The 22,444-nt window shown below is 39.9% G+C and overlaps 1 protein-coding gene across 1 annotated transcript in view; it reads left to right on the top strand.

Annotated features, from left to right (window-relative positions):
- Window positions 1–22,444, top strand: part of WDR70 (WD repeat domain 70) — a 271,973-nt gene that overhangs the window by 7,819 nt on the left and 241,710 nt on the right. The window contains exons 4-5 of the mRNA XM_052659024.1: window positions 4,203–4,323; window positions 8,112–8,307. Coding sequence (XP_052514984.1) covers window positions 4,203–4,323; window positions 8,112–8,307 — 317 coding nt within the window. The remainder of the gene's footprint in view (window positions 1–4,202; window positions 4,324–8,111; window positions 8,308–22,444) is intronic.

Below are 22,444 nucleotides of genomic sequence, written 5' to 3'. Positions count from 1 at the left end.
CTTTATTTCCTTTGCATGTTATTTTAACACTCATTTCTTCGTATAATGCTTAAGATATAATGAAAGTGATATTTTTCAGCTGCTAAATTACATTCATGCGAATCTGCAATTTGTGCGAATCAGCCCAGTTGGGACATGGTAGTTTTGGATAGTTTGCTGTCATCCTGGATGAACTGCATGCAGCTGGGGTGCTTTTGCAGAATGGCTGTCCAAAACTGTTAGCTACCTGAGAGTAGAGAGATATCAATAAATTGAGATACTTAAAAGAATAAAGAGGTGTTGGGGAGTAGGTTAATTCAGTCTTGCTAATAGAATATTCAGAGCATCTTACAGTATTTACAGAATACTTGGATTCCTGTATGTTTTACAGTATACAGTGTGCTTGGTCCTACTCTTGGTAAAATACACAAAAATGATCCCCTTGGTCGGGGAGCTGCAGTTTATTGAATTAGTCTCATTTTGGTTTGTCCTTTGTAGACAGTGAGGTAAAAAAAATATTTTTTTTCCTCACAAATGTCTTTCCCTTTTTTTTTTTCTTCTCATTTTAATGAAGCAGCAGGTGATGACAGGAACCTCTCTGGGTAGAAAATCCTTACTATTGTAAAAAAAAAAAAGTTAAATTTTAAATTAAAAAATTAGAGACTTCCTTTGTGGTCCAGTGGTTAAGACTCTGCTCCCAATGCAGGGGGTACAGGTTCCATCCCTAGCCAGGGAACTAAGATCATGCATGCTGCCCAATATGGCTAAAAAATAAATAAAATTAGAACATCTAAATTAAAAAGATAATTCATCTGGATGGGGCAAGTAGTTTGGAGCATTCATCCACTGGGGAGGAACTCTAGTTAGATAGTTAGGTGGGTCATAGTTTCCAAATAGTCTGGTGACAGGTAAGCAAATAAAAGGCTGTACTTTATGGCCCTTTGGGGAGAGAGGCAGGGTCACTGCTTTATAAAGTGGGTGGTACTCACTGGATAATTTTACAGGCTTCAGAAGGTCTGATCCTATCAAGGAAAGATACATTGTGGAGCCTCAATTGACTACTTGCTCTAACTGGAGCTGTTACTTCTTTGCTTTGGATTCCTCAACTATTAAGTGAAGATAGTAGTATTTACTTCAGCTGTATTGGATATAGTTGAAATTTGCTAAGATAGTAGAACTTAATTGTTCTTACCAAAAAAAAAAAAGAAACACGGGATAAATATGTGGGGTGATGGTTGTGTTCATTGACTCTATGGGAAATATTCTTTCTCAGTATCTGTACCAAATCATCACATTGTACACTTTACCTGTCTTACAGTTTTGTCAGTTATACCCCATATGGTTTTTCCAGTGGTCATGTATGGATGTGAGAGTTGGACTGTGAAGAAAGCTGAGCGCCGAAGAATTGATGCTTTTGAACTGTGGTGCTGGAGAAGACTCTTGAGAGTCCCTTGGACTGCAAGGAGATCCAACCAGTCTGTCCTAAATAGGATCAGTCCTGGGTGTTCCTTGGAAGGAATGATGCTAAAGCTGAAACTCCAGTACTTTGGCCACCTCATGTGAAGATTTGACTCATTGGAAAAGACCCTGATGCTGGGAGGGATTGGGGGCAGGAGGAGAAGGGGGCGACAGAGGATGAGATGGCTGGATGGCATCACTGACTCGATGGACGTGAGTTTGGGTGAACTCCAGGAGTTGGTGATGGACAGGGAGGCCTGAGTGCTGTGATTCATGGGGTCGCAAAGAGTCGGACAGGTCTGAGCGACTGAACTGGAGTGAACTGGAAGCTGAAGTAAAGTTTCTGCTTCAAGGATTGTTGTAAAGATTGTTGTTGTTGTTGTTCAATCGTTAGTTGTGTCCAACTCTTTGCAACCCCATGGACTGCAGCACACCAGGCTTCCCAGTCCATCATCAGCTCCCCGAGCTTGCTCAAACTCATGTCCATCGAGTCGGTGATGGAGTCTTGAGGCCATCTAACCATCTTGTCCTCTCTCGTCCCCTTCTCCTCCTGCCTCAATCTTTGCCAGCCTCAGGGTCTTTACCAGTGAGTCCGCTCTTCGCATCAGGTGGCCAAAGTATTGGAGCTTCAACTTCAGCATCAGTCCTTCCAATGAATATTCAGGGTTGATTTCCTTTAGGATTATCTGATTTGGTCTCCTTGCAGTACAATGGATTCTCAAGAGTCTTCTCCAACACCACAGTTCAAAAGTATGAATTCTTTGATGCTCAGCCTTCTTGATAGTCCAACTCTCACATCAATGCATGGCTTCTGGAAAAACCATAGCTTTAACTATTCAGACCTTTGTTGGCAAAGTGATGTCTCTGCTTTTTAATACGATGTGTAGGTTTGTCATAGCTTTCCTTCAAGGAGCAAGCATCTTTAATTTCATAACTGCAATCACCGCCTGCAGTGATTTTGGAGCCAAGAAAATAAAGTCTGTCACTGTTTTCATTCCAAAGAAGTCATAGGAGACCTAATAAAAAGTGGCTTGAATAAGAAAAGTTTAGTATCACACCATGGCAAGATCTCTGGAATGGGAGGGATTCTTCCATCTTCTGAATCCTGATACAAAAAACTTAAAGATTTTTCCCCTTTTTTCTGCTTTGCCAGCTTTAGAGTGTTGTCTTATCCTAAGCTCACCGTCCTCATGACTCAAAATTTTGTTAACATACAGATGACTGCATCCACAGGCTGAAAGACTTTTGTGTAACTCTTTAGGAGTAAAAAAACCTTTCTCAAATGTACCTCGAGCTGACTTCCTCACATGTGTTATTAGCCAGCATTAGTGTGGTACATCAGTTGCAAAAACAGCCCTTGCAGGTTCACTATGGTTCACTTGAAATCAAACTTTACTCCTTCTAGACAGGAAGGGGCCCAGCATCAGGAGAATTGTGGTTTCCGTTGCAAGGAAAAAGGGAGAAGTGGCTGCTAATAGGTGACTAATGATGTGTGCCTTAGGGTCCGATTCCTGATTAGTGTCAGAACTGCCCCTAAGACCTGAGCCTGCAGTCCAAGTGTGGCCTCCCCTGCCTCACTCCCCAGCCTCTCTCAGCTCCCCCGCCCTCCCTCACCCTGGAGGGTACAGAGGGAATTACTAGGGAGGCAGGATGAAGGTAGGAGCCCAGCAGGCTCACTCTTAAATTTGGGCATTATCCTTCTCTTACTGTTTTCAACCTCCCCAGCATCAGAGTGCGGACCTGTTAACTCCTGACCCACCTCAGCCCAGTGGAGAGCACAAAAAAATTAATGTGACTGTGCCTTACAACTTCCTGGAGAGTTTTTTAATCTTCCATGTTTGAAATGAATGGCTAGTTGTTAACGCTTGCTGCCTATTTCCTAGTTACTCACCCTCTATATCCTAGCAACAAAAGACCCTGAATAGTGCAGCATTCCAGTAAGTGCCCTTTGATATTGCTTAACTTTGTATTATTCTTCACTATTAAATTTCAAAAAAAGCGTTAAAGATTATCTCAGGTTATTGAGGATGGTAGCAATCGAGAACAAGCCTTATTCATATAATTAATTTCCTTCCTATGTTCCCTCCAGTTGCTGAATGAAATTATCAGAGGAGGAAGATTAGATTTCCTTGGATAAATTTGTTTTGTCTTTCCAAGGTAAAAACTCTGGAAACTTGATGTAATTCAGTTTTTCTCATAATTTTGGTATCAAGTCTCTGGCCAAAAATCCAGTTTGGGAAAATCGGAAAGGAAGGGAGTGCTGAATTTATAGTTTAAAATATTAAAATGTGAGGTTACCTAAAATCTTATGTTTGAACACTTTCTTGTCACTTGCCACGTCTTTTTGCATACTGCAGTCATGGTTCATATACTCTTCATATTCTAATTTTGCTTACCTGTCTGTTAATATTTTCCCAGATTTGTATATTTTCTATATATATTTTTTGGCCGCTCCATGTGGCTTGCAGGATCTTAGTTCCCCAACAAGGGATTAAACTTGGGCCAACACAGTGAAAACACCAAGTCCTAACCACTGGACAACAGGGAATTCCCTTCTATCATTATTCTTATTGGCTGTATTTTTTACTGTGTTGATATACAGTAAAATTCAGTTGTTTTCTCATTGTTGGGCATTTAGAGTGATAGTTTTTTGCTATTACGGTAACACTTCTGTGTTATATCTTTGTAATTTTGTTAGTTTTCAACATTTTAAATAATAAATTTTGAAGTCTAACTGTTGAAAAAAATTTTTATGACTTTTTCAGAAGCAAGAGAAAGAGAGGAAGAAATGAACAGAGAGAAAGAATTAAGAAGGCAAAATGAAGATCTTGAACCGACATCTTCAGGCTCGAATGTGGCCAGAGCTTGCTCTAAATCATCTTCCAGGTGCTTGTCTTTACTGTCATTTTCTAGGTGTTAGTAACACAATTTAGGCAAAGTTCCTCATACTAAAAAGCTTGCATGATTTCTCCCATTTCAGGCAGTTGTAGATCTCTAGGACCACAACAAAGTCCTTTGTCACATTGTGAATCAGTCAAATTTTTCTAAAGTATTCCAGATGTAGCATTAAAATCTCTGCCTTTTGACTGCAGAGTATAACTGTGTAAAGTTGGAAAGATATTGACAAGTTGGTTTTTTTTATGTTTATTTTGTCATTTACATCCTTTGTCCCTTTCCCCAAACTCTGTATTCATAATAACTTTTTTTGGTAGGATCCTTTATAACTGAGAAAGAATTTAAACAGTGGCACATTGTAAAGTTTATTGAGTGATAGGAGAAAGCAGCCATTTAAATTAAAATTACTTTAAAGTGAAATTTAATACTATATAACATAATTACTAAGAACTTGAAGCAATATAAATAGGTATACGGACTCCAAATCTGGGTGGAATTGTACAAGAATTCTGTTGTTGAGGTACGTTTTAAGTTGTCAAATTGGCTATGTAAACTGTTTCTTGGAAATCCACTTTTGGTCGCTCTGGGTCTTCGCTGCTGTGTGCTGGCTCTCTCTCGCCGCAGTGAGCGGGGCTACTCTCTGGCTGCGGTGTGTGCACTCCTCACTACAGTGGCTGCCCTTGTTGCAGGGCACAGGCTGTAGGTGTGGGGTCTCAGCAGCCGTGGCCCACAGGCTCAGTTGCCCCAAAGCATGTGGGATCTCCCCGGACCAGGGATCAGATTTGTCCCCTGCATTGGCGGGCAGATTCTTAACCTCTGAATTCTCAGGGAAGCCCAATGTCTTAACGTTTCTCTTTATCCTGTACTTTTTTCCAGCTCTCTCTGTGTCCAGCACAATATCTTGCTTATGGCAGATGTTCCATATATTTCTTTAGTTCACTAATTAAGGGGAGAAAAGAAAGGAAGATGCTGCTGTACTAGTTTGTCATGGCTTTCATCACAAACTAGCGCAGACTAGATGGCTGAAACAACAGAAATTTATTTTCCCACAGTTAGAGAGTCTAGAAGTCCGGGACCAGCATGAAGGCAGGGTTCACGGGCCTCTCTTCTTGGCTTGTAGATGGCCATCTTCTCCCTATTTCTTCACGTTGTCTTCCGCCTAAGTTTTGTTCAAGTTTTCTCTTTTTATAAGGACACCAGTTATAATAGGGCCCATCCCTACAGGCATCATTTAGCTTAATCACTTCTCTGAAGCCCTGTCTTTAAATACAGTCATACTCTGAGGTACTGCGAGTTAGGACTTCAATATATGAATATTTGGGGGACACAATTCAGCCTGTAATAAAAGTTGTCTGTAGTACAGGTGCCAGAAAATGCCCCACAACCTAGCCAAAAGCTGAGCATATTCAGCCTGTGTTTCCAAGAGGAGCATGGGGGCACAGAGCTCAATGGAGAAAAACAGTGAGGCAGAGAGAGAGGGGTAGAGAGAGAGAGAGAATGAAAGCCAGTGAAGAACAACCTGTCATCTCATAAGAAAACTGCCTAGAAATCTCTTTTGCCGTACTTTCTGATTAGTGGGTAAGTTTGGTGAGACAACTGGGGACTTGGGAAACAAAATAGTAAGGTAAATCTTTTTACAGCTGTAACCAAGGAGTCAGTACTGTGTTATATGGAAATCCTTGGTGACTCAGTGGTAAAAAACCCTCACGCAATGCAGGAGACTGGGGTTTGGTCCCTGGGTCGGGAGGATCCCCTGGAGAAGGGAAATGGCAACACACCCCAGTATTATTGCCTGGGTAATCCCATGGACAGAGGAGCCTGGTGGGCTACAGTCCATGGGGTCACAAGAGTCAAATACGACTTAGTGAATAAACCACCGCTACATAGCACGTGGGATCTTAGTTCCCTGACCATCGATTGAACCTGTGCCCTTTCTGCAGTGGAAGCTTAGAGTCTTAACCACCAGACTGGCAGGGAAGTCCCTTTTCAGTTGTTATTGATATCAAGCATCATTTAGCTGATAGAGCCACAGCAGGGAACACAACAGACTTTAAATTTCTGCCTTCGTGGAACTTATATAGTGAAGATACTTCATTAGATGGCAAGGACACTTTGACTCCTATAAAATTATTTGGTAGATTAATTGTTAAAATTGCAATTCTCAATCTTTTGGGAAAGGGTAGTCAGTAGAGGGATGGTGAATGGTGGTTGCTACAGAATGTATAGAGGTGTTTGATAAAGACTTTAATGAGAGTATATAATAGTCCCCAGTTGGATTTCCTGTGGCTCAGACTGTGAAGAATCTGACTGCAGTGCAGAAGACTCAGGTTCGATCCCTGGGTCAGGAATATCCCCTGGAGAAGGGAGTGGCAACCCACTCTAGTATTCTTGCCTGGAGAATCCCATGGACAGAGAAGCCTGGTGGGCTACAGTCCATGGGGTTGCAAAGAATCTGACATGACTGAGTGACTAACACTTTCACCTCACTTACGATAGTCCTCTGATGTGTTGTTGGAGAAGGAAATGGCAACCCACTCCACTATTCTTGCCTGGAGAATCCCAGGGATGAAGGAGCCTGGTGGGCTGCCATCTATGAGGTCGCACAGAGTCGGACACGACTGACTCGACTTAGTAGCAGCAGCAGCAGCTCATGTGTTGGGTAGAAAAATAGTGGAGATTCAGTAGGATACTGCCTAGAATAAGGTATCTTTTACAGTCCAGGGAAGCTACATTTAACAATTTTAGCAACTCAGCATACTTGAATTAAAGAGAGAGAAATAATTTGTATTTCAGACAATGTATTGAAATCTTTTGTGGTAATATTCATTTCTTACTTTATTTGCTCCTGTGACAAACAGTGATTGTATTCACACACAGTGCATAGAGGCGTTGGTTCTCTCCATGGTTTTCTTTCTTACGGTGTAGTATTCTGTAGTTTTTCTTCCACAGTTGTTCTGGTTCATGAGGGTTATCTGATGGGCCTCTAACATATAATTGCTCTGAGTTTTTGTCTTTGACTTTTAACTGTATTTAGATAGGATAGATAAGAGAAGTTTTTTACTTTCTTAAGATTAAATGGTATTTGAAGGCAGTTCTTCAGGAACACATGGTAATCCTGAACGTGCATCTCCTACCATTAGAGCTTTGAAACACCTGAAGCAGAAAGGGAAGGAGCTGAAAGGAGAAATAGGCACGTCTGCATTTAGTGTGAGATGTCAGTGTTCATGTCTGTGACTGATGGACAGTGAGCTATGAGTCAGCAAGCAGAGAAAGGACCTTAAGGATGCCCTCAGCCAACACCTTTTATTGAAGTCTACAGAACACTCAGCCCAACAGTGGGAATTCTTATTTTTTTCAAGTTTACATAAAATATACAAGACTGACCATATCGTGGACCATAGTACACAACTCACAAAATTTCAAAGAAAAAACTCATGCAAAATGTGTCCTCAAACAATAATAGATGAAAGAATATTACTCTACCTGAAAAACATGAATATGTTTAAAAAATATAATCAAAAATCTTTGCTTATTTCTTAATCATACAATTAATAATTAAAATATGTGTTTCTTGACATTACTTAAGAAAGAAATATATATATAATTCAAAAGATAAATATTTCAGCCACACAATTAATGTTTGGATTACAAATTTAAAAACATTGTAAAAAACTCAGTTGTTAAAAGGAGAAATAGGGCTTCCTGAGAAATCAATACTGTCTCCAGAGTATGTTCTTTTTTGCAGCAAAGGCGATGAGTTTCTGTTTCTGTATTTTCAGGGATACAAGTAGCAGTGAGAGTGACGAGAGTTCTGACTCTTCTGATGATGAGTTAATTGGCCCCTCTTTACCCCTTAAAATGGTGGAAGAACCAGTTAATCCTATGGAGGAAGGTGTTCTTGGTCCTTTACCTCCACCTCTTGCAGAAGATGTGGAAGAGGAAGATGATGATGATGGTGATTCAGAAGAGGAGGAAGTAAGTATTTCAGTGGTAATTTAAGAAATCGCTTATATGTGGAATCTTAAAAAGTGGTACAAATGAACTTACTTGAAAAACAGAAAGAGTCACAGATGTAGAAAACAAACTTAGGGTTACCAAGGGGGAAAGGTTGGGGAGGGATAAATTGGGAGATTGGGATGGACATATGCAAACTAATATATATACAATTGATAACTAATAAGAACCTACTGTATAGCACAGGGAACTCTGCTTAGTACTCTGGAATGATTTATATACTCATCTTCCCTCATATCTCAGTCGGTAAAGAATCTTCCTGCAATGCAGGAGACCTGGGTTTGATTTCTGAGTTGGTAAGATTCTCCTGGAGACAGGAAAAAAATCTTCAACAGAAACCAAGTTTTCTGGCATGTTGGTTGTGGACTTCTAGCCTTCAGAACTGTAAGAAAATAACTCTGGTCTTTAAGCCACCCAGTCTGTGGTGTTCTGTTACGGTGGCCTCAGCTGACTAATGCAGGTTTGTGTTGCTGAGAATGGGCTGAGGAAGAGAGAACAGAGAAGTCAGAATGGTGTTTTGAGGGGAAACGATGTTGCCATAGTGAGGACCTAATTGTGTGCAAGTACATGATATCTGGGCTTCCCTGGTGGCGCAGTTGGTAAAGAATTTGCCTGCCGTTTCAGGAGACTTAAGAGACACGGGTTCAACCCCTGGGTCAGGAAGATTCCCTGGAGTAGGCACTGGCAACCTACTCCAGTGTTCTTGCCTAGAAAATTCCATGGACAGTGGAGCCTGGCAGGCTACAGTCCATGGGGTCGCAAAGAGTTGGACATGATTGAGCATGCATATGCAGTTGATATTGTGGTGAAATTGTCATGTGATTTATGTGTAGCTGAGTTTTCTTACTAGAGGGAAATGGAAAGATGAGGCTAATGAGATGAGGCTAATCAGATCCAGAGAAGAAATACAGCAGTCCCCCCTTATTCAGGAGGGATATGTTTCAAGACCCCAGTGTATGCCTGAAACTGCGGATGGTACCGAACCTTATATATGCTATGTTTTTCCTGTACGTGCATACCTATGATAAGGTTTAATTTATAAATTAGGTACATTGAGAGACTAACAACAGTAACTTAGAACATTCATATCAATATATTGTAATAAAAGTTACTGGCATACTTTGGAGATAAATGCTGGTTGGGTTCCAGACCACCATAATGAAGCAAATGTTGAAATACAGCAGGTTACAAGAACTTTTTGGTTTCCCAGTGCATATAAAAGTTATGTTTACACTATAGTCTGTTAACTGTGCAGTGCAGCATTGTATTTAAAACAAGGTACATATGTTAATTTAAAAATACATTATTGCTAAAAATCCTTAACTACTGTCTGAGCCTTCAGTAAATTGTAATCTCTTTACTGGTGGAGGGTTTGAAATACTGTGAAATTTACCAAAACATGACACAGAGACATGAATTGAGAAAAAATATTGGAAAAATTGTGCCAACAGACTTGTTCCAAGCAGAGCTGACATAAAATCTTCAATTTTTAAAGACTCAGTAAAGGATATTAATACAAGGTATGCCTGTATGTGAATGTGGTCTTTCCTTCTCTCTCAAAATATGTTGTTGTGCAGATACGTTTTTTCCATCTTAGCTAAGCATTTATCGTGCACTATGGCTATAACTTGCAATCTGAGGTGTGGCAGCAAAACTAGCATGAGTTTCTTTTGGTTTCTTCACAGTTTCACAGATAGATTGGTACTTACTGTAGATCCTAGCAACCTCCGCATACTGTTTTTTTTCCTTTCCTTATCAAGTTGAGTACTTTTTAACTTTTCACCCTTTGTAGGAAGTGGGACCCCCTCTAGGGCCTCAGGAGTGGGTTCTTGTCTAACACTCAGAAAAGAATTGTCTGAGGAAGACATGTGCTGACAAAGCAAGAGAATTTATTGGAAAGGGCGCCCAGGCGGAGAGCAGCAGGGTAAGGGAACCCAGGAGAACTGCTCTGCCTGGTGTCTCCCAATCTCGGGTTTTATGGTGATGGGATTAGTTTCCAGGTTGTCTTTGGCTAACCAGTCTGCCTCGTCCTTCCTGGTGGCATACTCATTGCTCAGACAAGATGGATGCCAGCAGGAAGGATTCTGGGACATGGTCAGAAACATGGCGTCTCCCTTTGACCTTTCCCAAACTCTTCTGGTTGGTGGTGGCTTGCTTATTCCGTGTTCCTTCCTAGGACCTCCTGTCATAAAATAACTCACACAAACGGTTACTGTGGTGCCTGGCCAGGGTGGGCAGTTTCAGTCAGTGTGCTTCTCCTAACAACACTGCCCTGAGAGACTTCATACTGAAGATAACTTCTTGGGAATTGGGGCAGAGGTCTCATTCTTTTGTAACTTCTTTCTGCTGTGCAGGGGCATAGTCCTGCCTAGCAGAGCAGAAGTCTCACTCTACTTGGTCTAAGCTGAGGTATTACATATCTGAAACCAGCTTCCACCCTTGTAGTAACATCAGTTTGGTCTGGAATTCTTGGAGCCTGCTGGAGATAAACTGTAAGGAGTTGGAGTATACAAGGGCCAAATAGGAGGCCTTTAATAAGATAGTGATCACTGGACCCAGAAATGGCAGGAGCCAAGAAGGGAAAGAAGGAGAACTCATACACTTGTTGAACTCAAATCCTGGATCTTTGTTGCCTGTTCCCAGCAAGCACTTTATAGCTTCTCTTTGGCATATGTGAATTGCCAGCATCCCTCTTGGACTTTGGGGCCATTATTAAGTAAAATGAGAATTATTTGAACACAAACAGTGATATCTTTACAGACGACTAAAGTGACTGATGGCAGCATATGTCCTACAAAGGAATGGTGTACTTACTGGGCAGGAAGGAACAGGATAACTTGAGATTCTGTCTTGTTGCTCAGGAAGGCATACAGTTTAAAACTCACAAATTGTTTGTTTCTGGAACTTTCCATTTAATAGTATTTTCATACCAAGGGGAACTGAAATTGAGGAAAACAAAAACCAAGGATAAAAGGGAATGCCTGTACTTCTGAAGGATGTGGAATTGGAACGAGCCTTGTAGAGGGTTAACGTTTTGATGGGTGAGGTGGGAGGAGCCCACCTCCAATCTAGGAAGAGTGAATAGTTGAAACAATGGCACAGTGCACAAGATTAGATTTGGGAAGATGGGAAAGTCAGCTTGTCTAGAATATAGTGTTAGTGAAGACAGAACCCTTGACTTGGAACTGATACGTGAGTAAACCCAAAGTGCAGCTAGGCAGAGAAGGGAAAACATGCTTGGGTCTGGATCTCAGAAACCTATTTGAAAGCTTAGCTTCTCATGGCTGTAACTGAACTGTATCAGGAGACTGAATAACAGCGTTCTATTTTTTTTTAATAAGATTATGTATTGGTTCTTTTTGGTAGTAACACTTTTTATAGTGTGCCTTTCCTCTTGTAAACGTAGTAAACAGAAAATGGTGACTGAATAACATGTGGGTCACAGCAAGGCTGCTGGTGATTTGTGCCAGTAACAGCTTCAGTTTTAAAGTATACACTGTCTGATAATGGTGGCTCAGACAGTAAAGCATCTGCCTGCAATGTGGGAGACCCGGGTTCGATTCCTGGGTTGGGAAGATCCCCTGGAGAAGGAAATGGCAGCCCACTCCAGCACTCTTGCCTGGAAAATCCCAGGGACGGAGAAGCCTGATAGGCTACAGTTCATGGGGTCGCAGAGTCAGACATGACTGAGTGACTTCACTTTCCCTCATAGCTAAGTCAGTAAAGAATCTGCCTGCAATGCAGGATACCCAGGTTTGATACCTGGGTCAGAAAAATCCTCTAGAGAACGGAATGGCAACCCACTGCAGTATTCTTGCCTGGAGATTTCCATGGACAGAGGAGCCTGGTGGGCTACAGTCCATGGGGTTGCAAGAGTCAGACTCGACTTAGTGACTAAACCACCAGTTGATAATGGAGTACTTCTTAGCATTGTGAATGGATTAAGTCTGAAGCTTTAGATTGGAGATAAAATAAAAGTGGGAGGTTCCTTGTTTCCATTTCTCCTATTTTTCTTTCCAATGCATATCACAACCAACATTTTAAAGACTAAGGCAGAGATGGTAGGTGAAGCAGATAGCTTGGATATTTGGAAACATTGTGATGTGGCTTTGCAGTGGCCTTCCTAGATTCAGGTAAATTATATTGGTCTTGAATGGAGGCCTTCGGTTTCCAGACTTAATGAGTGGCAACCTCAGTCTCTTTTTTAAGTTCTGAGTGACAACAAAGTTTTATACTGTATTATATTTGATAAGTGGGTTATTGGCAGCCTTCTAGATCAAGCAATAGTAGAATTAGGAGTCATAGGCAAAGGAAATCTACTGAATACTGTCTCAACTATGAATGTTACTGTGGGATCTAGACAGACAAATTAGCATGATTCATTGTAGGTAGTTTACATAGCAGTGTTGGGCTGACGTTTTAATGTTGAGTTCAAATGTTTCTGGCCTTTTAAAGAATTTTGTTTTTGTGGTTGGTTGGACTTAGAGTCTGGTAATTCTTTGCTTGTTGATTCAGAAACTGAATTTAGTTCCTTCAGGAAATCAGTTTGAGGTAATACTAAATAAAATTATAGGAGAATGTTTTATACAGCAGAATGCTAGCTATATTTTTTACGATTTGAAATATATCAGAATTGTCTTGTCTGCTTACTGAGGCTGTTAACCATTCTGTAGGTGCCCTTGACTTCCTCTCCTTTTTTTTTTCATCCCCATCACCCTTTTGTATCTTTTGTTTTACCCTTTGTCTATCTGCTTGCTCTTGGCTCTTAACTTGCAAACATGCAGTTTCCCCTCCAGCCTCTTTTCCAGTTTGCTCCTTTGCCACTTTTACATTCTATTATATTTGTTAGGAAAGTAACCAGATTTACACACTTGAATGGCTAAATATTTCAGCAAGTGTTATTGAAATTCAGGATAAATATTTTTAATAATTCAGTGATTCTTAATCTGAATGTAAGAATCATATTTGGTACAGTTAAAAAAATGTATATTCATAGGTTCTGTAATTCAGAGGTCAGGTCAGTAGGACTAGGGTGAACCGGCCCCAGCTCCTGCAATCTGTGTTATAACAAAAGTCTTCATAGTACCCCAGTGTTCATCACAGCACTGTTTACAGTAGCTAGGACATGGAAGCAACCTAGATGTCCATCGACAGATGGATGGATAAGAAAGCTGTGGTACATACACACAATGGAATATTACTCAGCTATTAAAAAAAGAATGCATTTGAATCAGTTCTAATGAGGTGGATGAAACTAGAGCCTATTATACAGAGTGAAATAAGTCAGAAAGAAAAACACCAATACCGTATATTAATGCATATATATGGAATTTAGAAAGATGTAAATGATGACCCTACATGCGAGGCAGCAAAAGAGACAGATATAAAAACAGACTTTTGGACTCTGAGGGAGAAAGTGAGGGTGGGATGATTCGAGAGAATAGCATTGAAACATGTATATTACCATATGTGAAATAGATCGCCAGTCCATGTTCAATGCATGAGACAGGGCACTCAGGGCCGGTGCACCAGACGATCCTGAGGGATGGGATGGGAAGGGAAGGGGGAGGGGGATTCAGGGTGGGGAATACATGTACACCCATGGCTGATTCATGTGACTGTATGGCAAAACCCACTACAATATTGTAAAGTGATTAGCCTCCAATTAAAATAAATAATTTACCAAAAAAAAAAGTCTTTATAGGTTATTCTGATGTACCTCTTCCCAAACCATTTGTGACTTCTCACTTAAATAGTCACAGTTGGGGTCATAGGTTAACTAAATTAGGTTACCTTCATAGGTTATGATCAATATCATGCCTCATGGATACTTATGGACGTGGGTTATTGCTTACAAAATGATATTTTCTTAAAAGAAGGATATGGAATTGCTGCCCTGCTTCTCTGTGCTAATGAAGCCACTTTGAAGTTTCCATATAAAACTTACTTAAGAACATTCTTTCTCCCAAATAGCTTAGAAATAACATTTATTTTGATTTTTATTTTATGAAAAATGTTTCTTTAATGACACGTGAAAGCTGATGTTTCTAAGCGTTTGTGTTTAATTGCTTCCAAAGATGACTTGGGAGAGATGGTAAACTCCTGTCCTTTTGAATCTTACTCATTTTTACATCCTTTTGTTTCTATCATGAATTAAACTTATTATAACTGTCAAATTTTGTGAAGTGCTGTGACCAGGTAATACTCTAGAAATTGAGGCAGTAGCTCTGATAGTTACTGAGACTATTATTACTAAATATCGGGAGGCTTAACGATGTTTATTTTTTTTAAACTTAGTACTATGACTTCTGAGATTCTAGCCTCAGGAAATTTGGAAAAAGCTTTATGCACAAAGATGTTTATCACAGCACTGCATATTGTAGTGGTTTTCAGAATGTGTTCCGTGGAACACAATTGAAGGGTGGTTTTGGTGGGGTTGGGCCCTTCCCCTATATTCAACAAGGCTAGCTCTCTTTTATGTTAGGCTTGCTCAGAGCTTTCTCTTGGCAGAAAGTTTCCATATCTAAAAAACCTGAAAATAACTGAAATATTGGAATAATTACAAATAATGTAAATAAATATCTGATAATGGGGGAAGGACCAGCAAATTGTTATGTAGTCATATGAAGGTATTATGTAGTCATTAGGCATGCTAAGAGTTTTCATTAGCACTAAGGAGAGGACATAAAACTATATGGACATTATGATTTAAAAATTTTAAATGTTACATGTGTATGGTAAAAAGTCCTCCCATATTGCTTCCTTCTATATTATAGGAGAGAGAATAATGTTTATTTCTGCCCTATAGTTTTCTGTTCTTTTCCAGTTTCCACATTGATCATAAACTGTGCCTGTCATTAGGAACAAATGATGGGATTACAAAAAGCAGTCCTTTATTATAAGGCAGTTGTGATCTTAATTAAAAAATTTAGGTCAGGGACTTCCCTGATGGTCAAGTGGCCAAGACTCCAACCTCCCAAAGCAGGTGGCCGGGGTTTGATCCCTGGTATGGGAACTGGATCCCACATGCCACAACTAAGAGCTCATATGTTGCAACTAAGACCTAGTGCAGCTCCCCGCCCCCCTCCGCCCCGCCCCCATCCCACAACCCCCGTAAGAAGAAAAATCTAGGACGGGTGTAGAACAAACCCAAAGAGAACAGTATTGGATATAAAATGTCTTAAGTATTTGTGAATAAACTTGTTTTTGTATGTTTTACCTTGTTCCAAAAAAGATTTAGAGATGATATGCTATAAGAAAGCATACTTTAGGAAGAATGAATGATAAAAGGGAAACCAAGATACATAAATAAGATTAATATGAAAAACAGGAAACAAGGTTCTCAATACTTGCTAAGGATAAGCCACAACCTAGTCACCATTGTTGATTCCTTTCTTTCCTTCTTACTCTACATCCAATCTCTAAATTCTTTAGCTAGTCTTACTAGCTCTGTCTCCAAAGTATATACCAGATCTCTCCATTTCTGTCTCCATTACTACCACCTTAGTCTAATCTTATATCACTTCAATGTGAGTAGCTATGTTAAATCATCTCTCAATTTCCGCTGTTGACTGGACTTCTATGATTGTAGTCCAGTCAATAAAATAGAGATACAGGGGGCAATATAAGGTAGTGATTAGAGAAATGGACTTTGAAGCCGTGTGACTTTTGTAATTACTTGACTTCTCTAACCTCTCCGTGTCTTTCTTTCCTCCCTTGTAAAACAGGGCTAATAAAACACCTAACTCGGTGGTCTGGATGGTTGAATAAGTGAACAAATATATATATAAAACCCTTAGAATGGTGCCTTGTATTTATCATTATGATCCTCTCTTTTAATATATAACAAAAATAGAATTTAAAATAGTTAACATGATTCCTAAGAAAATATTTTAAAATGAAACTAAAAGGAAACTTTAATATTGTATTAAATGATTCATTCATGCTTCACACCACCAGTCAGTGTTATACATAATTAAGGAGCACTAGAGATATTTCCTTTAAAATTAAGAATAAAAGGTGGTAACTGTCACATTATTATATTATTCCAGACATTTTTGCTAAACAGACTGAAATAATCAAGACTATATATTAGAAAAAGGTGAGAATGTTATTGTATTTGATATGAAGCTACCTAAAACAAAAGGGGACTAATCAAAGCAGAATTGATAGTGTCTAAGTTTAAAGGATTAAAATTGAAAAACCCGTTTTGCAACAGAAATAACAGCAACAAAATATAACAACATTCAGATCAGAGACTATAACACTATAAAGTTTTTCGGTACAAAAAAGAATTGAATAAGAACCACTGAACAATCAGTAAATACTTTTTTTTCCCCAGAAAGGTTAATTTGTCCTATTTATTTAATTTTTATAATTTACTATGGCTGTGCTGGATCTTTGATGCTGCTCAGGGTTTTCTCTAGTACGGCAAGTGGAGAGAGGCTATTCTGTAGTTGCAGTGCTTGGGCTTGTCATTGCCGTGGCTTCTCTTGTTGCGGAGCACAGGCTTAGGGCCTTAAAGCTCAGTCGTTGTGGTGCGTGGACCTAGTTGCTGTGTGGCATGTGGGATCTTCCTAGACCAGGGATCAAACTTGTGTCCCCTGCATTGACAGGCAGATTCTTAACCACTAGACCACCAGGGAAGCCCTAGATTTCTTTTTAACTTTACAAAAGAATTCCGAGTAAGAGATCTTAACAAAAAAAGTATATTTTGAGTGCTTTTGTTACTGAATTCGCAAGCCTGTGTGCCTGACACACAGTGAGGCCCATCAGTACTAAACAATAGAGTTTGGAACAGAGAAAATTTTATTACAGACTTGTACAAGGAGATTGGTGGCTTATGCCCTAAGAACCCCGAAATAACTGAAAGCTTCCAGCAAGTCCCTTTAAAAGCGAAAGGTGATGGATGGGCATGGTTCGTTGTTGCAGACTTCTAGGTGTCAGATGCTTTGTTCTTGAGATCCAGTCGTGGTCAGGTCACGATGTTCCTGTAAATCTCTATCAGATGAATTTTATTCTTTGTCCTTACAAGAAAGGGCAAAGTCCCAAGGCACAACGTTCACCTTCCAGGGTCCCACTTCTGGGTAAGAGGAGGCAGATCTAAGTTGGCAGCTCCTTCAGGGCCAGTTCCTATAAGCTGCCCAGCTGTCATCCTGAGGGAGCTCGGCACCCAGCTCACCTGGCCCTCACTCTTCTCAGGCCACCCAGATGGGGAGACCAGGTCTTACAGACTGTGACCAGGCAGACGGCCACTGCTGTTGCATTGCAGAGACAGGGAGAGGTTCACCTGCTGCCTCAAGGCCTGGGCCGTGGCTAGTGGAGAGCCTTAGTGAGGGCTCTGGAGTCCTCAGGACATAGTCCCCAGTCTGTTCCCTGGGCCATCCAGCTCATCTGCTGGCCCAAGGCGGGGTGAGCTGGAGGGCCTCCAGGAGGAGGCCTGAATCTGCCTCTTATCTCACTCTCCACCTGATGACCACCACACGACTAAGCCTTGACTGCCTCACTTCCCCAATGATAACTCATTGAGTTACCAGTGGGCAGGGCCCATAGTGGTGCTGCCTAATAAGTGAGCAGGACGGCTAAGGGTCGCTCATTGACAGTTGGTGGTTTATAGGCGGGGCCTACTGAGACACTGACCAATGGCTGAGCAAGACCTGTTGCCTAGTAGCAGGACGCAGAATACTGAGGCCCAGGAGTGGCTGCCTGCCAAGGGCTTTGCTCATCCTGCTCTGTTACACTTTGACTCTAGAAGAATGTCTCTTTAAAAAAAAAAGATTTTTTAAAAATATTATTTATGGCTGCATTGGGTCTTCGTTGCTGTACGCGGGCCTTCTCCAGTTGCAGTGAGCAGGGGCTGTTCTCTAGTTGCAGTACACAGGCTTGCAGTGGTTTTCTCTTGTTGCCGAATACGGGGTCTAGGCGCCGGGGCTCAGTAGTTGCGGCTCACCGGCTCTAGAGCACAGGCTCAGTAGTTGTGGCACGCTGGCCTAGTTGTACTGTGGTGAGTGGGATTTCCCGGGCCCAGGGATCGAACCTTTGTCTCCTGCATTGGCAGGCGGATTCTTTACCACTGAGCCACCAGTGAAGCCCAGAATGCTCTTTTTTAGTGAAACAAGTTATAACTGTAAGCAAAGTAAGCAATTTTCCCTTAATTGAATTGATGATTATCATTTTTTTAAAAAGGAGTTTTACTTCCTCTCTGATCTCTTTTATTTTCACAAGTGACATATATTTCATTACTCATTTAGCACTGGCTCTATTAGTAATTCAGTAATTCAAGGTTGTTGTTTTTTTTTAAAGGAAGGACTTGTCTAATGTCTCATTGGAACAGGCTGATGTAACCCCAAGTTACTTTGGGGTTCTTAGGGCATAAGCCACCAATCTCCTTGTACAAGTCTGTAATAAAATTTTCTGATTTGTAAATGTGTTAGACTTCACCAATTCCTATTTGCCCATTAATTCTCTCTTACAAAGGAGTCAGCTAGTTTTGAGGGGACACTGATCAAAACTTTAATGCTTCCTTTCCATTCCTCCCGTTTCTGCTTGTTAAAATTCTCTCTAGCTTTTGGAGACCATTTCAAATATGATTTCCTTCAAGCAGCCTCTCTAGACGCCAGCTCATGTGCTACTATTTCCCAGTGCTGTTTTCAGCCTTCTGTAGCAAACTATTGTGCCTCACCTTTGCAATCCTACTTGATGACCTCAGGTGCAGGGATTTGTATATAAACAGTACAGTAGTTTTAAAAAACCTTTGAAACCTCTAGTATAATGCCTTTAATATAGTAGAGAGAGTAAATGTTTGTCAGTTGGAATTGAATGTATTTGGTTTTTATAATTGAAAATGTCTTTTTATGACATTTGAGAGTATTTTCTGTTTTTGACCTATCAATCTCTAGTTTTTACGTGGAAAATGGAAGTAGGGATAGAGGGCTGAACAGAAGAAATGTGAGCACAAAAATGCAAATAGACACCTGTTCTTGTAAGAACCATTGTATATGCCTTGTCCAAAGCTTAAACTTTAGTTACATAATAGTCTATTAATTGTAAGAACTGCCCCACAGTTGAATGAGATTAATTAGTTACTTTAATTGTATAGACTAATAGTCTATGCAGTTATGGTTTTAAATGAGGCGAAAAAAAGCTGTAATTTTCTCTTCTTAAAGCAATCCCACAAAACTTAAAGTGTGATTGTTTTGATTGAGGTGTAATTATATATAGTAATTTTCACAGATCTTAAGGTTTCAGTTTGAACAGTTTTGAGAATTCTATATATATCAGTTGTAGTTGCTATCCTAAACAAGTATATAGGACATTCCTGTCACCCTAATAGTTCTTTGTGCTCTCTTCTAGGCACAGACTTTTAAAAATTGAGTTATTGATAGCACTAGAATTTAAAGGAAAATTACCAGAGAACATGTTGATGGTTTTACATTAAGCATACTGATTGTGATTAATTTTTTTAATATGCATCTTTACTTCAGTTGCTGGTTAGTAAGTACTTTAGTGTTACTGTTGAAATCACTGGATTGGAAGTGTTAATGTTGTACATCATAATTTCTTTTGATGACAAGCTTGCTTTTCATTTATTTTTCCTTTGATCCATTTTACTTATCTACAGTAGTAATAAAATTGTCCTTTCAAATAGAATGCGAGTGAAAATGGTATCACACCGTTAAAGAACTTTGTTAAACTACACCAACTTTTAAATAATTAGAAGTACATAGTGAGTATTTGAAGGCATGATATCTTGCTTTGAACTGAATGGTGAATAAAAATTCAAGGGAGTCAGGAAAGAGGTGAAAAATAATTTTTAAACCATATCTACTACATGTGCACAATTCTGATTTTTATTTTAAAGGTAAAGAAGGTTGTAACATAATCAAATGGAATCTTTGGGATTATTGAGGATTTTCATTATCCCTGCTATCCTGTTTCCCATTACTACAGAAAATTGAAAATTACATTTTTATGACTGTAACTAAAGGCTAGATGTAACAGTGACTTTTTAGTTGTGAGCACCTGTTTTCCATGAACTTTCTCTGACTCCCTGGTTGGCACGTTCTGTGGTGAAGAGTCCAAGTTGGGGCCACCACTATGCTTCCCTGACTTCTGGTCTGAGGCTTCTCATCCTTTGGCCTTAGTCATTGCCAACCACCTGTATCAGTCAGTCTCTTTCCCTCATGCATAAGGAAAGGTTGAAGAATTGAAAGTGGAAAAAAAACTCTCTTTTAGTTCTCAGGAATTGATTACTGTGAGAAATGAAATGATTAATGTAAACATTTGACAGATTGACACATACTAAGTAGTCAAAATTGCTGGATTTTATCATTATTTTCATCATCATTACCAGTGTTTGATTAATGACCAGTTTTAATGTGATTGCAGCTGACTGGAAAGGTTTTTAAAAAACAATATGAGAAAACTTAATAATTTTAACTTCAGAGGAAAATTAGTGTTCTTTAAAACAGAAAGCAGTTTAATTCCATCTGCAAGATTCTGTCAGCAGAGGATGCTAGAAGCTCTATTCCAAAACTTGCATGTGTTCATTACTATTTCCAGACTAATGTGGGAAGGGCATCATTCTTTAAGATGGGCGCTAGGGGGCAATCAAAGCGTTTTGGCTTTTGGCATGAGTCCCCTTTTTTACAACTCTCCTGTCTAGAGTGGCAGGAAAAAAAAGAATCTTATGAACAGTGCCTTCTGAAACTTGGAACAGGTGAGGTTTAGATTGAGGTCAGTTACTTTTTTTTGAAGAATAATGCAGAATAATTCTTTATTCTTTTGTGTTTTTTGGCAGTAATATATTTAAAGCTTGTTTGTTTTTTATCTTTAAGCCTTTAAAATCAGCAACAGATTCCTATAAGGCTTAATGGCAGGGATTTTAAGGTTAGCTTGTTTATAATTTAAGCCTGTAAGGTCAAATAAGAAGGATTATTTCTTTGTTCACCAGAGTAATCCAGACTTTAAAAAGCACATTTCAGATCTTGTCACTTTCCTGCTTTCTTAGTTACTTTCCTGTCAGTAAGCTCTGCAGTTTCTTCCTATCACATGGTTAGGAAATCCTAGTTCTTGCCTTGCCTTCTAAGGCCCTGCATGACTTGGCTTCTGCAAGTCTCTCTGGCTTGATCTCCTTCCACTTCTGTCTTACTCACTTTTCTTTACCCACATTGACTTTTCTGCTTTTCTTTGAATAGCTGTGCTTATCCATAACCTCATGTTGTTGTTTAGTCACTAAATTGTGTCTAGCTCTTTTGCACCTCCATGGACTGTAGCCTGCCAAGTTCCTCTGTTCATGGTATTTCCCAGGCAAGAATACTGGAGTGGGTTGCCATTTCCTTCTCCAGAGGATCTTCCCGACCCAGGTATAGAACCAGAGTTCCTGCTTGGTAGACAGATTCTTTACCACTGAGCCACCAGGGAAGCCATATTCCCTCATAGATATTTTCTATTTTGTCTTTCCTTGAAATAACATTCAGAACTTCACGTGACTCCCTCATTTCATTTGGATTTTTTTGTTCAAATGTTACCTCTCTGACTACCTTATAAATAAGTTCTCTACCTCCATTCCACTACTTTATGGTGCTCCATTATCTGACATTTTTGTTTATTGGTTCATAGTCTTTCTCCTCACAATAATTTAAGTTCCCTGAGGGCAGTAACATGTCTCTTTTACTGTCGTATCCCCAGGGGTTTGAGCTGTGTGTGGCACCTCATAGATACTCGTGGAATATTTGTTGAGTGAATGGCCATCTTTGACTGGTTATAGGTATTCTCTTACTCCTAGACGTTTCATGGAATCAAAGCCAACTTATGATCTAGTCACTGTTAACCTTTAGAAACTCAGGAGCAATGTTCTGCTCACACACTTCCAGGCTAGTCCTACCACAGCTCTCTTGTCAAAGCTCTGCAGGCCTTTTTAAGCTCCCCTTTCTAGACTGGCTTTTGTGTCCTCTCGGGTGGCTACCAGGAATGGTCCCTTGTATGGGTCCTTTCTGCCTCTGATCAGGGGGTTGTATTTTGTGCACCTGCAATGTGAATGACTCTGCTAGTGTGGACTGTTTATTTTCAGTAATTAGTGTGTGATGGGGAAGATGCA

The sequence above is a fragment of the Budorcas taxicolor genome, chromosome 20, assembly GCF_023091745.1.
Source record: "Budorcas taxicolor isolate Tak-1 chromosome 20, Takin1.1, whole genome shotgun sequence".
Taxonomy (NCBI): Eukaryota; Metazoa; Chordata; class Mammalia; order Artiodactyla; family Bovidae; genus Budorcas; species Budorcas taxicolor.
Note: the sequence above shows the minus strand (reverse complement) of the source record. Positions and strands in the feature narration are given on the sequence as shown.